The following is a 12,298-nucleotide window of genomic DNA, read 5'->3' on the forward strand; positions in this document are numbered from 1 at the left end:
GTAAGTGTAGTACTTGCTCACATTTGCAACATGTCTCTTTATGAGGGAGTTGTTCCAGAGAGAATGAAATATGCCACTGTGAGACCTCTTTTCAAGTCTGGCTATGCTACAGATGTAAAAAATTATCGTCCTGTCTCTCTCTTAACAACATTCTCAAAGGTTCTTGAAAAGGCAGTGTATAACAGGATTGTGGCACATCTTGATAAACTTAATATTATTAACCACAGACAGTTTGGTTTTCAAAAAGGGGTTTCCACAGAGTGTGCCATATATTCACTCACAAATGATGTCTTGGAGTCTATTAATAGTAAGAAGTCACCAGTTAGTGCCTTCTGTGATATTTCCAAGGCCTTTGATTGTGTAAACCACAAGATACTCTTGGAGAAGGTCTATCATTACGGAATCAAAGGGCCTATAGGTAACTGGCTAAAATCATATCTTCAAGACAGGAAACAAAAGGTGGTTCTACATGGCTGCAACAAAGGATCTCCTAATCTAGTGGATTCTGAATGGGGCAAAATTCAGCATGGAGTTCCCCAGGGATCTGTCCTTGGACCCTTGCTGTTTTTAATATATGTTAATGATTTACCCTTGTCCATTAGTAAAAATTGTGAATTCACAATGTTTGCTGATGATACAAGCATTGTCGTTGATGGTCAGTCTACTGCTGATATGGAGACTGATGTTAATGATATACTCAGAGAAGTTACAGCTTGGTTTTCAATTAATTCTCTTTCAGTTAATATTAAAAAAACTAATTTTATACAGTTCCACACAAAAATAAAACTCTAGAAAGTATAGTAATTGCTCATGACAACCAGGAACTAGAACAGGTGCAATCCACTAAATTCCTGGGGGTTCACATTGACAGTAGGCTCAACTGGGAACAGCATGTGTCCCTTACTCTAAAAAGGCTTTCATCAGCAACTTTTGCTCTAAGAATAATTACTCATTTTGGGGACATCAACATTTTAAAATCGTCTTACTTTGGGTACTTTCACTCATTAATGAGTTACGGAATAATATTCTGGGGTAATTCACCAGCCTCAAAAAAAATCTTAAATGCTCAGAAGAGAGCAGTCAGAATCATGTGTGGGGTTCCTCCACGAACCTCATGTAGAAAACTTTTTATACAGTTAGGTATTCTGACCACAACATGTCAGTACATATACTCTCTGATGAATGTAGTTAATAAAGACTATGCTCAGTATGAAACAAATTGTTCATACTATAACTACAATACTAGAGGTAAAGATGATCTACATGTTGAACTAAAAAATTTAACACTTGTACAGAAGGGAGTAAAGTATGCGGCTATAAAGACTTTTAATGCATTGCCTAATTATATTAAATGTACAATAGAAAATGAAACGCTGTTCAAAGGTATGTTAAAAAAATACCTGCTCGACCATCCACTGTACTCGTTAGATGAATTCTTTTCCAGAAGTAATGCCCTCCCTTAATAATAGATGTATTTAGTCTCTTAGTTATTAGATGGATGATACAATATTATGTTAATGTTATAGTGTTAATGTTATAGTTATAATGTTATATTGAGAATTGCTATACTAGTTTAATGACAGCTTGTAATATCTATATCATTGAATTATATTACTATTCTGTAGCATTAATTGTATTTGTACAATTGTATTGACACGTTCCACATCCAGGCGAATCACTCGCATGTACGGATCTATGGAATACGCATATCAAATAAAAAATAAAAACAACCCGCACTGGACACCTCAAAAGGCAGAACATTGGGAATTATTGTAGATGTAGCTAAATGGAATATCTGAAGGGAGGTAACAAAATAATGTGTACTAGGATGGGACAAACCTGCCCAAGTCCTCTACAAAGGATACCAAGGGTCTAAATAATGTTTTGATAACATTTTGTATTTAAAAATATTTGTGTGTATAAATTGTTCATGTTGATGTAAATTTGACAATTTAAGAAATGGTCATGCTTAGGAACAATGTAAGAAATAGGTGTTATGTAAAAGCCAGTGTGCTTTTGTTTGAAACGAAAATAGCTGTGGGGAGTGGAAAAGGTGCGAAAGGCGAATTGGCGTGCTACCTTGAGCAAGTGTGGGAAGTAAGTCACACAGTCTGTAGGCAGCAGTGATTGAGGTAACTCCTTTGTGGAGCAGAAGCTTTGCCTGCAAATTTTCATAAAAATGCCTCGGTTGAAGACTGCAAACAGCTTACAGCATAGCTGCGAGTTGTTGAGCTACTGTATGTAAAACTGAATGAAGCCAAGAAGAGAAATTGAGCCCATACAGCAAGAAACTTGCAGGCCATAGTGTGGGTAGTGTAGCCGTCATAACTGTTCGCCAAACCCAAGCCTGTAGCCACCAGATAAGATTTTTTTCTATTTTTACCTTTGTACAGCATGAACCATTAATTTAAACTGTGATTTAATAATCATTCTTGAAATTTACGGAAACTGGCTCACCCTGTCATTTCATCCTAATCATACATCTGTATAGGGTTCCTTCCTGGTGTTTGATTGATCCGAGTGTCCTGTTTTACAGACTTATGAAGTGCCAAGTTAATATAAAGAGGAACCATTTAAATTGCTTTAGTGTAAATAATAAAAATGTTTTCTTAACTATTGCAAAGTGTTATAGTTTGCTTACATAAAATTCAATCAGAGTGAAGTGCCAAGTTAATATAAAGAGGCACCATTTAAATTGCTTTAGTGTAAATAATGGAAATGTCGTGTGGCTAGGGCCTCCCGTCGGGTAGACCGTTCGCCTAGTGCAGGTCTTTCGATTTGACGCCACTTCGGCGAACTGCGCGTTGATGGGGATGAAATGATGATGATTAGGACAACACAACACCCAGTCCCTGAGCAGAGAAAATTTCCGACCCAGCCGGGAATCGAACCCGGGCCCTTAGGATTGACAGTCTGTCACACTGACCACTCAGCTACCAGGGCGGACAGTGTAAATAATAAAAATGTTTTCTTAACTATTGCAAAGTGTTATAGTTTGCTTACATAAAATTCAATCAGAGTGAAGCCAAGTTACTAGAACCTGTTACATGGCTATACAGAATTAGTTCAAAGAATAATAGCTTTTGAAAGTAAATTCCACCAAGAAAGAGGTTTTCTTTAAGTGAAATGTTCAGTTAAAAAGTGTGTGCTTTAGTGTCTAAGTATTTAAGTTTCTTGATTATGGAAAGTGCTTTTCTAAAGGTTGTTCCCCCCATCCCCGGCTAATTTTTTTACCTTCCTTGAAGTTATCTACTGGGCTTTTTCTTTTTTTAAATCATAATGTATAAAGATGTAGCCCAAAATTGTTTAAGTGGGGTAATTTATTCGAAGAGCCAAACTAAACAGTAGCAAGAAAGTAGGCAAAATTCACATTTCTGCTTCTCCAATACTTCACTATTTCATTGCCAGGATAGGTTGGTGACCATTAAGTACATGTTTTAAACCACTAAATGAACTTGGAAATGAGTTGTCCTAGCTTCAGTATATTATTATTCATACTGTGTTTCTATCTAGCCACTGGGTAAGATCTTAGGAAAAGAAGTGAACAGTCCAATTTACTTATCCATTAGACGGAACACACGGTAAATCCTGTAAGAAGGATAACTCTATTGATTATCTTTTCCTATAAACAGGACTATCCGTCCACAGTGTATTTTATTTGGAAACTAAACTAAATTTTAGTAAGAGGGTTATACGTGGCAACATAGAGACAGGGTTTCTGTTATTTACATAAAAGCATACTAATATCATAATGGTAGTGTTACGAGGTCCTATTAATGTGTGGTCATCACGTTTGTTAAATGTCTCACCACATTCCTATTGAAACTATTTACTCTTCTTGTAAATAACACCTATGACAAATTTATACAAATGTCCACTAAGACTTTGCTCGTCAACTTTCATTTAGGTAACAGCGATCTTTTAGATGTATTTAAATCAGTACTGTTAAGAAATACTGACTAGCTTTATTTTCAAGAATCTCAAGTTTAAGTTATACATACTGTTATCCTCCAATAAGAATCATTGGCCGATTCTTCATCTTTGACAGGTTCAGCATGCCTGCAATGCAAAACATTACCTTTTGTATTAACACATGAAATCCAATTTTTAAATTTAATAAATGCTTATACAAACATAAAGTTTCTTCAAAAAATGTATTTCTGACAACTTCCTGTCACAGATAATTTTCATTGAATGTTTCAACCCAGTTATATTGCTGATGAGAAGCAAATGTTGATCTTTTCCCTCTCTTCCTTCACCATCTCCTGTTTTGTTCACCTTGACATATTTCTACCAAAAAGACTACCCCAATGGATCCACTGCTTATATTTAACACACAGCAAATTCAGTGCAAATATTTCCTTAACACAGGATGTGCATTGACGAGCTTGAATTAATCAGAAAAATATAAACAGATACTAACCATTCCACAGCTCTTACAAAATACTTGCATTAAGTAATCATCAAAGCTACTTTTTGTACAGCAAGAGGACTAACAGTCAAAATGGTGCTACATGCTACAGGCAGTGCAATACAATTTATTTTACTCATTGCTACAGCAATAAATGTACTTATAAAAATATTCAGACTTAGACTATAATCAAATACAGAGAGAGAAAATATTCTAACTAAAGAGATATAGCAGCCATAGGCAGAAACAAATAAAAAAAGTGATACTAATCTTAGCTTTGAGGACCAAAAGTTTCTTCATCTGGAAAATGTAAAAAGAGAAATGAGACTGTTCAAGAAATAAGGATGAAAATTTAGGATCTTGAGTCATGGAAGACGGATGGTTAAATGAATGAAAAAACTAGACTGGACATGATGAAATTCAGATGCGAAAGAGCAGCAGATGATGTAATTTTAAATGCTGAGAAATAAGATCTCTTCAAGAGGAGCCACCAAAAGGTCAAATAAGTGAAGAACAAGCTGAAAATACCGGTAAATGGGCTAAAATGGTGGCAAATAGATAAACGAAACAGAAAGATAGTGCTGAAGAACAGGCAACCAAACAACAGCAACAATAATAATAACAGCACATTGTAGCAATATATAATAGCAGTCCCACAAAATCTGGAGGAAGATTTTCCACTAACAGAACAATAAATTCATGAAGCCATCAAATCATTCCAAAACTTCAAAGCAACAAATGAAGACTCCACTACAGCAAAATTATTGAAATAGTCAGAACACACAAATGATCTACGACTGCTGTTTGAGAACATTTGGAAAGCTGAAGAGATTATTGAAAGCATTAATCCACAGTTATGAAAAAAAGGGGACACACAAAATGTCAACAATTGCAGAGATGCCTGACTTCTGCCAGTGGTATACAAAATATTATCAAAAATTCTCTGGACAGAGTTGTAGAAACTTTAGACAAATAACTGGGAGAATCTCAAGGAGCTCTAGAAAGGGAAAACCCTTCACAGAACAGATGTTTATTAGAAAATTGATAATTCTCCACAGACTGTTAATCACCAAACCAATAGTAGTATCACGTATTGGTTTCAAGGAAACATTTGATTTGGTAGGCAGAGAAATTATGGGTAAAATCATCAAAGAATTTTGTGTTAAAGCAAACATAATCCTCAAAACACTAGCAAATAGGGTGACTGAAGCTAAATTTATGGGAGAAGTATCTCAACCATTTGAAATAAAAACTGGTGTTAGACAAGGGGACAGTTTATCACCTTTACTGTAACACTACATTCTAGAAAAAATAGAAAGTTATTGGAATTTGGAGAAAAAAAATCACAAAATTGAACCAATAATTTTAGGACGAAAAACAAATGGAATTAAGGTAAACTGCCTGGCTTCTGCAGATGATTCTGATATACTTTCAAAAAATCTGACAGACAGTTATTAAAAGAAATCTTTTGGAAGAAATAGCAAAGAGAGCTGGTCCCAAAATTTCAGCCGAAAAAACAACATTGATGACAATTTCAAACAATGCATCAACATTCTTAGAAAAACAAAAATGTAAAATAGCATTAGTAAGTAAATTTAAATATACTGGACAAACTGTACAACAAAATGGACTAGAAGAATTAACAGTAGATGCAAGAGTCAGCAAACTGGAGAGAGCAAATCGTTTGACAAAGGATATTTACAACAAGAAATGTACAACTAAAAAAAACAAATTTAAACACTATCCCACAATGGTATGACCAGGATGTTTACATGGATGAGGATGCCTAATGATGAACTATAAGCTGGACAGAACAGAGGTTCCACAAAGGAGCATTATTAGAAAATAATGGTTGCAATACAAGCTACAGATGGCTGGAAAATGAGAAGTAATGAGGAGATATACAAAAATTTTGAGAAAATATCAGAAGTAATGGCTAAAAGAAGATTAATCTTTTTTTAGAGACCTCTACTGAATGAGTAGTTCTGGAAGAAGGAATCAATGATAGCATGGATTACAGAAATAAGAAAGAAACAACATCAAACAATCAGAAATAATAGAAAGAAACCTTTTTACAGATAACATACTGAATGTAAAAGGATCATCACCTCTCCAAGATCAAAATTAATTTCATCCCTCTCAATAAGACTGTGAAAACCGGAAATAAATTTCATAAATATGATACTGCGAAGCTCAAAATCAATCAAAACGTATTGGAACAATGCCACCAGTAACTGACAGTTGAATCCCATAAATGGGCAGACATTGCCTCCATGATCCAACAAGCAGCTAATACTACAATCCTGACAGCTAAAAAGAGGAATCATACATGGTGGAATGAGGTTTGTGGTGAGGTGGTGGCCCAAACAGCAAGTGCATGGAAATAGTGGAACTCTACCAGGAGACCTGATGATTTTGATGTATTCCATGAAGTTCAAAAATATGCAGCCAGAACTCTACTGCATGAGAAACAGCAGTTAGAACAGATCGATCAGCGTTTCCAGATAAAGAATGTCAGAGACTTCTATCAGACGTTCAAATCGAATTTGAAAGGATACCAAGCCCCTAGTTTTTGTTTTAGAGACGAAAATGGAAAGCTCAGTGTTGTGTACATAGTTCCGCGTATTCAGCGCGTACACAAATTTCCCACTAGAGTGCACCCCGCTAAGCACAACAGCGCAGGCGCAGCACTCGTCCATCTCCCCACTATGAGATGGCGCTGCCATAGAGACGGACCAAATTCTGCTTCCGCCGATCCGCGTATTAATATGTAACGCAGCCAATGAGATTGCTGCTAACATAGAACACTTTCTCCTCGCGCATCACACTCACGCAGTGATACATGAACGTGCGAGGTATTATAACGGGTGTAAAGACCTTCGATCAGTCAGTCTGCATTTGTCTGCACCAGTCTGCATTAGTCTGTACCAGTCTGCATTAGTCTGTACCAGTCTGTATGAGTTCTACAATTGTCTGTGCCAGTCCATAGTCAAGATCCAGTCTGCACCTAATAAGATTACCATATTCCTGTACATAGCCATGAAGATAAATGTATAGACACTTTTGTCAAGTATTCGAGATATATGTAAGAATAGGATTAACGTACCAATACCAAAGGAACTTCAGATTGTCAATTGTAAATAGCATCCAGAACCAAGTTAAATAATTTTTATATTTGTTATTATTTTAATAAATGTGTGTGAAAATTAATCAAGTTCTATTTAAAGTTGGTCACCATCAATCTGCTACTCTAAGTGTGCAAGTGGCATTTCTATCGTCTGACCTAATGGCAGAAGATAAACATGCCATGATAAGACCACGAGACATATTGCTGACACTCGCTTACTTCGTTAGAGCAACAAGTCAAATAATCTGATGGTGTGTGTACTGAAGGTCTTACAGTACGCACACCACACTCGGCCTGACCAACAAAGAGAACTGCAAGATAATGTCTCGTTACTTTGAAAACCTACTTAATTGTGATGAACCGAAAGAAAGATTCCCTGTATGTGCCCCAATCCACAAACTACCCCTCATCTCCATCTAGTAAAGAGGAGACCAAAGAGATCATCAACAACTTTAAGAATAATAAGGCAGCTGGAGAGGATTCAATAGTGGTGGAACTACTGAAGCTGGCAAATAATGAAACTCTAGATATACTAGTCCAACTTTTTGAGGAGATCTGGAGAGCTGGGATGATACCAACTGAATGGCAGTCAGCTTTAATCCATCGTATACACAAAAAAGGTGATAAATAGAATGTCAATAACTATAAGGGTACCTCATTAGTATCTGTTCCATATAAGATTCTCTCCAAAGTGATACAGAATAGAATAGAAGATCATTGTAACCAACTGATTGGGGACTATCAAGCTGGTTTCCGAAAGGGCGATTCTTGCGCAGAACAGATCTTTAACCTGAAGAACATGATCAGGTACAAAAAAAATTGGAAAAATAACTATGTGGTCATATTTGTTGATTTTCAGAAAGTATATGACTCCATCGACTGACAGGCAGTAATGAATATTTTGGAAAAGTTTGGGGTGGATAATACATCAAGAAAGCTGATCAAACAAACTCTTACTAACACAGTGTCAAAAATTAAATTTATGGGTGAGGTATCTGAACCTTTTCAATTGTGTCTTGGAAAAGGTCATTCAAGAGTGGAGAAAGTTATTAGCCCAAGGAGAAACAAATGAAGAGTGGTTCAGACTTGGTCCTAAGAACAAAGGGGTGTGCATTGGCTGGTTAGATTTTGCGGCTGACCTAGCCATTTTTGCTAACAACATAGAGTCAGCAGTCAAAAAGATAAATAGGCTGTCAGAAATTGCTGAAAAAAGTTAGACTCCAGATCTCTATTCAAAAGACAAAACATATGACGAACATCTGTGATGGACCTGAATGGATGATAACCAACCTGGGAAAAAATTGGATGAGTTAAGAATTTCAGGTATCTCGGTGAAGTCATCCACCTGGAGAATGGATTAAAAGAAGAAGCAATTGTCGGGATGAGGAAGTTAGACCAAGCATACCAACTGACAAAGAATACTTATAACAAAAAGTCTATGAGTATATGGGCCAAGTTCCAACATTATAATACAGTTGTAAAACCTGAGGGCTTATAAGCATCCAAATCTTTGACCACAAATAGACAAGGTAAGCTGAGCGGCTGGAAAAGCGTGAGTGTAGGATATTAAGGAAAATCCTAAGGTAATAGATGGGTCGATGGACAATGGCGAATGAGAGCAAATGAGGACTCGTGCAGCAAGACAGAACCTATCACAGCATCCATTATGAAGAAATGATTGTTATTTTATGGTATCTCATGAAAATGGACGGTGATCGACTAACAAAAAGAATATGGAGTTTCATCCCATCTAAGAAAACGAGACCGAGATGGTTCAAAGAATGTGAAAAAGATCTTAAGCAGATTGGTATCTCAGAGAGAAATTCCTGAAAGGAACAAATTTAGAGGATTGGTGACCAACTACTAGGGTTTTAACATGGCATCAACATACGAAATACAGTGAGGACCATTATGTGAAGAGCATAAAAAGGCACTTCTTGGAGGGGCTCAGAAGATACTGGCAGGAAGTCAAAGCTGGAGCAAGAACAAGACCTGGACACTAGAGTGAAGTCGGTTGTTACCACGCAGTCCGTAGAGACTCACCTCAATAAAAAAAATAAGTAAATAAAAATAAAAGGCTTTCAATGCAGAAGAAATAGGGGATTGAGAACAACACGAATAGAATAAAGGGAGAAAAACATGAGGAGGAGATGGACGAGTACTGGAAAAACAGGAGACGACAAGGGAAGAAGAAGAAGTGAAGTTATTACATGATGAGAGATGGTGATTGGATTTGATTTGATTCAGTTTTCATTACATACACCGAAAAAATGAGATGATTCTCGAGGGTGTGGAACATGTCAGAATGTATAACACAAAACATTTTAATATAATGAATACTACCCTGATCATTTGTCATGAGATTGTCAAAATAGGTGAATACAATACAATAAACTGGAAAAGCTAATATTTACAGAATTAATACGCTGTCAGAATGAAACATTGTTATGCACTATTAATAAATTTATCATACACAAAATACCTAATTTTGACTGTTGCAACCAAGTGCTGTCAAAACTTATATCTAACATATTTTTACTTAAGCTGGCCTAACAGTCTCTGTTAGGATATTCATCTATAGAGTAGAAGGCATTGCCTATCAAAAAGTCATTCAAACTCTGTTTAAACTGTGCTTTATCTGAAACCAAGTTTTTAATGGTTGCTGGTAATTTATTGAAAATGTGTGTTCCTGAATATTGGACCCCCTTTTGGACCAACATAAGTGATTTTAGGTCTTTATGTAGATTTTTCTTATTCCTAGTATTGATAATATGTATTGAGCTACTTGTTGGAAATATAGATATATAACTTGCAACAAATTTCATTAAGGAGTAAGTATACTGAGAAGCAATGGTTGGAATTCAAAGTTCCTCGAATAGGTTCTACACAATGTTCTTCAAAGACTGGTCCCAGATACTCCATTGCGCCATTCACCGAACCTGATAACCCCGAGCCGTCAGTAACAAAAATTAAGTCTTGCTTAAGAGATTTACAACACTACATGCACTTGTTACCAAAGTCTCATTTACTTTTAGAGCTATCTGTTCCACTTTCTTTTTGGCCCCACTTCTCTCTGTCTTCACTATATCTGAAACAGTTCTTATTTTATTGCCCGATACAATTATCTTTTTCTCTTAATAAAGCTACTTCGATTTCTGGATTGCTTGATTCAATATTTTGCAGTATTCTTTGTAATGCATTACAATTCTAATATCAGAAACGTTCCTAGATAGTAGGTACAGTCTCCTTTTTGCCCCACATGATATCTTTATTCCTTGTATAATCCATGGTTTATCTTTTGACTTCTGTGTGATCTGAGTTACCTTTAGGGGAAAACAATTTTCAAAAGAGGAGGTAACTTTATTAATAAATGCTTTGCATTTTCCATTTGAGTCAGGTAAACATCTCTCCAGTTCATGTCTTTGAGCAATTTCCTGAATTCCTCAATTTCTGGCTTATTTATTATCCTCCTGTACTCAGATTTAATATTTTTTTATCCTGACAAGTTTTAACATTTAACACAAGATGCTGCACGTCGTGATCAGATAGTCCATTTACTATTGGTTTTGTGATATGACGTTTTTCCCCTAGATTTGTTCATAAAGATATTATCAATAGCAGTCTCAGAGCATTTACATATCCTAGCTGCAAAGTTCACAATAGGAACTAAATTGAATGATAGTGTTAAAAACACCAGCAACCACTATTTCCCCTTCTTTTGTTTTTTACACAAGCTATTCCTTTCGCTTTGTGAAATGAAGCACTGCCTAGTTCCAAAACACAGGACTACTATGACAAGGTGAAATGTTCTCAGAGTGCTACATGTATGATAGTAAATGTAATCAGCACTATAGTTGTTTTCTGAGTAGTTATGCTGTGTGTGTTTCATTCAATCAGATGAAATGGAATAAAATCATCTATTTATTTAGTTGGGCTCTTTATCACCAAGATACATTCAATGTTGGTTGAGGTTTATCTTTTGAATTCACTCCAGTGTAGATTGTCAAAATTTTATCAGTTGTCAATGTACTTGTAACACAGTTTCCGAATTTACTGCCATCCAGGAAAGTATCGCACTCAAATTATTCTCAGAGACTGAGAGATGGCTGAAACCGAGAGCAGAAAGCTCTGACATATTTAGTGATTAATGGAATATATATCAGAAAGGCAGGTTAGACACTGTAGGAGAGGGAGTGTCCATTGTCTCTATTGAGGTCAAAGCTGATTGTGACAGTGAAGTTATCTGGTTGCGTATAACAAGTCTAGATGAAATCACGTTAATTAATGGATAATCAGCCACCCAGTTCTGCTATGACAGTTTTGGAGCCATTCACAGAAAGTCTACAGACAGTAGCACGTAAATACCTAGATCATGCAATACTAGTTGGAGGTGAATTTAGCCCACTGAGTATAGATGGTAGCCTATGGCTTCATTGCAGGGGGTGCAGTCAATCTTGTGAAGCACTTTTGAATGTGGTTTTCGAAAATTGTCTTGAGCACCTAGTTTGCCATGCCACATGCAATGGAAATATCTTAGACCTTGTAGTTACAAACAGGCCAGATATCATCAATGACTTCAGCATAGAGATGGGGATTAATAATCATGATAACATCATAACAACTAAGGTTACAAAAATTAATAAATCAGTCAAGAAGGCTAGGAAAATGTTCATGCCAGAAAGAGCAGATAAGCAGATGTTAGCATCTTACTTAGACAGAACTGACACCACTTAGTTCCATTAAGATGGACGTAGAGAGAT

The 12,298-nt window shown here is 36.1% G+C and overlaps 1 protein-coding gene across 1 annotated transcript in view; it reads right to left on the bottom strand.

The window, feature by feature from the left end:
• Positions 1 to 4,003: 4,003 nt before the first annotated feature.
• LOC124554905 (molybdenum cofactor biosynthesis protein 1-like) overlaps positions 4,004 to 12,298 on the bottom strand; it is a 59,175-nt gene continuing 50,880 nt past the window's right edge. Inside the window, exon 6 of the mRNA XM_047128594.1 lies at positions 4,004 to 4,059. Within this exon, the coding sequence (XP_046984550.1) occupies positions 4,004 to 4,059 (56 nt within the window). The remainder of the gene's footprint in view (positions 4,060 to 12,298) is intronic.

The sequence above is a fragment of the Schistocerca americana genome, chromosome X (assembly GCF_021461395.2).
Source record: "Schistocerca americana isolate TAMUIC-IGC-003095 chromosome X, iqSchAmer2.1, whole genome shotgun sequence".
NCBI classification, from domain to species: Eukaryota; Metazoa; Arthropoda; class Insecta; order Orthoptera; family Acrididae; genus Schistocerca; species Schistocerca americana.